The sequence below is a fragment of the Procambarus clarkii genome, chromosome 44, assembly GCF_040958095.1.
Source record: "Procambarus clarkii isolate CNS0578487 chromosome 44, FALCON_Pclarkii_2.0, whole genome shotgun sequence".
NCBI classification, from domain to species: Eukaryota; Metazoa; Arthropoda; class Malacostraca; order Decapoda; family Cambaridae; genus Procambarus; species Procambarus clarkii.
This window is the reverse complement of record NC_091193.1, coordinates 26,769,602-26,772,830: the sequence shown is the minus strand read 5'-3', so window position 1 is coordinate 26,772,830 and position 3,229 is coordinate 26,769,602. Positions and strand designations below refer to the sequence as shown.

At 48.1% G+C, this 3,229-nt stretch overlaps 1 protein-coding gene across 1 annotated transcript in view; it reads right to left on the bottom strand.

The window, feature by feature from the left end:
- Positions 1-388: 388 nt before the first annotated feature.
- LOC123745422 (110 kDa antigen-like) overlaps positions 389-3,229 on the bottom strand; it is a 22,565-nt gene continuing 19,724 nt past the window's right edge. The window contains exons 2-3 of the mRNA XM_069300550.1: positions 1,952-3,052; positions 389-1,706 (exon numbers count right to left, since the gene is read on the bottom strand). Of these exons, the coding sequence (XP_069156651.1) occupies positions 2,363-3,052 (690 nt within the window). The 3' untranslated portion in view covers positions 389-1,706; positions 1,952-2,362. The remainder of the gene's footprint in view (positions 1,707-1,951; positions 3,053-3,229) is intronic.

Genomic DNA, 3,229 nt, shown 5'->3' with positions numbered 1-3,229 from the left:
CTAAAAACACTAATACCTAACCTCTGTAGTACTTAATCCTATAAAATACCTAATCCTAACAACTCCACTTGTGTATTAGTTCATCGTTTAACTACAAGTGACTATCACAGCGCCGGTTAGGCTGGCGAGCTGAGCTCTTGACCTCTTAGGGTGAAGGGAGAGGGGAGAGGGAAGGAGATAGGTGAGAGGGAAAGGTAGACTGAATATATGGAAGGGTGTCCTTGAGATCCGTTACGCAGTAATAAGCAACATATTTGACAGTAAACAGGAGAGTTATGTCATCCATCGCTCCCGTGAAGTGACACTAATGCCACAAGTGACACTCCAGTTTACTTATGGCACTTTTTTTGTATAATCCATTGGAGTTAGGTGTAAATTATCATCACAATTAAATTAGAAAACATTTATTTATAAAAATTAGAAGTAAACATTATCTTGTTGATCTTTGACAAAGTTTACATTCCTTATAACAGGAATCTCATAAATGAATAACTTCACTTACAGTGAAAGTTTACAGTCACACAATGTTGATCTACGATCCATACAAAGTTATTGTGAAGTATTGTATATATACAAAATCTGTGAATGCATGTATAGGATAATTGTATACATGGAATGAAAGAGTGTATACATGGAATGAAACGATTATTCATGTAATGTAATTGCGTATGTATACATTTCTTAGATATAAGTCTAAATGAGCATCATTAGGAAAGTCTTTTCTCGTTGTCCAGAGTTAGTCAGGACCTCCCGAAGGTTACTGATTCGGCGCGCTGTTTTGTGTGTGTGTGTCACTACAGATGTTAGCAGGTGACACAGCTGCACTTCTGGTGGACCAGGTGTTGGTAGGTGGCCAGTTGCAACTGTTGTGAACCAGGACAGATGTTGGTGGATCCCAAGCACTTGTGGTAGACCAGAACAGGTGTTGGTGGGTCCCCCAGCATGTGTGGTGAACCAGGACAGGTGTTGGTGGTCCCCAGCATGTGTGGTGGATCAAGACAGGTGTTGGTGGTTCTGCAGCACTTGTGGTGGACCAGAACAGGTGATATTGGGTCCCCCAGCATGTGTGGTGAACCAGGACAGGTGTTGGTGGGTCCCCAGCATGTGTGGTGGATCAAGACAGGTGTTGGTGGTTCTGCAGCACTTGTGGTAGACCAGAACAGGTGTTGGTGGGTCCCAAGTACTTGTGATAGACCAGAACAGGTGTCGGTGGGTCCCCAGCATGTGTGATGGATCAGACAGGTGTTGGTGGGTCCCCAGCATAAGTGGTGGATCAAGACAGGTGTTGGTGGGTCCCTAGGACTTGTGGTGGACCAAGACAGGTGTTGGTGGTTCTGCAGCACTTGTGGTGGACCAGAACAGGTGTTGGTGGGTCCCCCAGCATGTGTGGTGGACTGGAAAGGTGTTGGTGGGTCCCCAGCACTTGTGGTGGACCGGACAGGTGTTGGTGGGTCCCCAGCACTTGTGGTGGACCGGACAGGTGTTGGTGGGTCCCCAGCACTTGTGGTGGACCGGACAGGTGTTGGTGGGCCTAGCAGGCGCATCACAGCTTCGTCAGGAGGTCCTCGCCATGTGTCGGAAGGTGAGGTCAGGCGTCACTGAGGTAGGAATGTGTCCTGCCCCCGGCGAGGGCCCAACGAGCCAGTCTCCGGGGGCAGGACGGGTCAATACCGCCTCTCTCCCACCCACCACGCTTGTCTTCCTCCCTGGAAAGAAACATATATAAAGTGAAACATACCTTAGACTTTGAAGCGTTTAGCTTGGTTCATCTATCTTGGACTCATTACCCATCCTGTGAGTGGACTCATTTCTTACAATTAGAATAACTATGAGCTGTTGGGACTCAAATATTTCTACAACAGCAAAACTGAAAACATTAGATTTTCTTTCTTGGTGTAAAATAAATACAAGAAACTAAATAATGGAAACAGGAGCAAGGTTGAACACTCACCAGTCGGAGGACCCAGACATAACTGCTGGGCGGTCGACGGAGGACTGATGCAGCAACTGTGGCAGAACTCGTATTTATGTGGCAAGGCGAGGGAGTGCCAGACGTCGCTAGCGCTCCCGGTGCCACCTTGGTTCTGTTTACGGAACCTGATTATTTTTACCATAGTTAACCATAGTCATGGCATTACTCACTGCCATAACTTAAAGTATTTATGAAGATTAATTAAGATTAACGAAAGAAATGGATTATTTTAGGTCCCGTTGACGTGTTTTCCCCAGGTGGTGTAAGAGTGTGCGTGCGTGCGTGCGTGCGTGCGTGTGTGTGTGTGTGTTGCGTGTACTTGTGACGTCACTACTGCCTGACGTTGCCAGGTGACTCACCTCAAAGTTGTGACGTCACCACAACCTGTACCTACCTATCAGTGCCAGCGTGGCGGGGTGGGGGGGGGTTACATCTTGTGCCCCGCCATCTGGCCTTGTTGAACCAGTTGTGTTCCAGTTTAACTATCTGGACGTTCAATTCTTTGTAAAGTATGGCCTTAAAGTTGTGGACGGAGGTTACTTCCACAAGTTCTCTCAGAACAGTACATTTGTTGACCACCTGTACAAGGTACCTGTGTTTTCCTCTCATTGTTTCGGCTGATTTGCGTTTCCAGCTTCCACCTGTGTCCTCTGTGTCGTCTGTGTCGTCTGTGTTCTCTGTGTCCTCTGTGTTCTCTGTGTCCTCTGTGTTCTCTGTGTCGTCTGTGTCCTCTGCGTCCTCTGTGTTCTCTGTGTCCTCTGTGTCGTCTGTGTTCTCTGTGTCGTCTGTGTCCTCTGTGTCCTCTGTGTCCTCTGCGTCCTCTGTGTTCTCTGTGTCCTCTGCGTCCTCTGTGTCCTCTGTGTCCTCTGCGTCCTCTATGTCCTCTGCGTCCTCTGTGTCCTCTGTGTCCTCTGTGTCCTCTGCGTCCTCTGTGTTCTCTGTGTCCTCTGCGTCCTCTGTGTCCTCTGTGTCCTCTGTGTCCTCTGTGTCCTCTGCGTCCTCTGCGTCCTCTGTGTCCTCTGTGTCCTCTGTGTCCTCTGCGTCCTCTGTGTCCTCTGTGTCCTCTGTGTCCTCTGTGTCCTACAGTCTATAATATGAAGAGGCCAACCAGGCTGTAGTGAATATGTCCTCTTGGACCAAGCTCTCATAATACATTGAGGAGAAGAACTCTCAGAACCCTCTCCAGGTAAGGATGTCATTGTCCTCCTTGTCTCTTCAGCCCTGTATCTTGTAAGTTGTGATCATATCCCCTCTGTT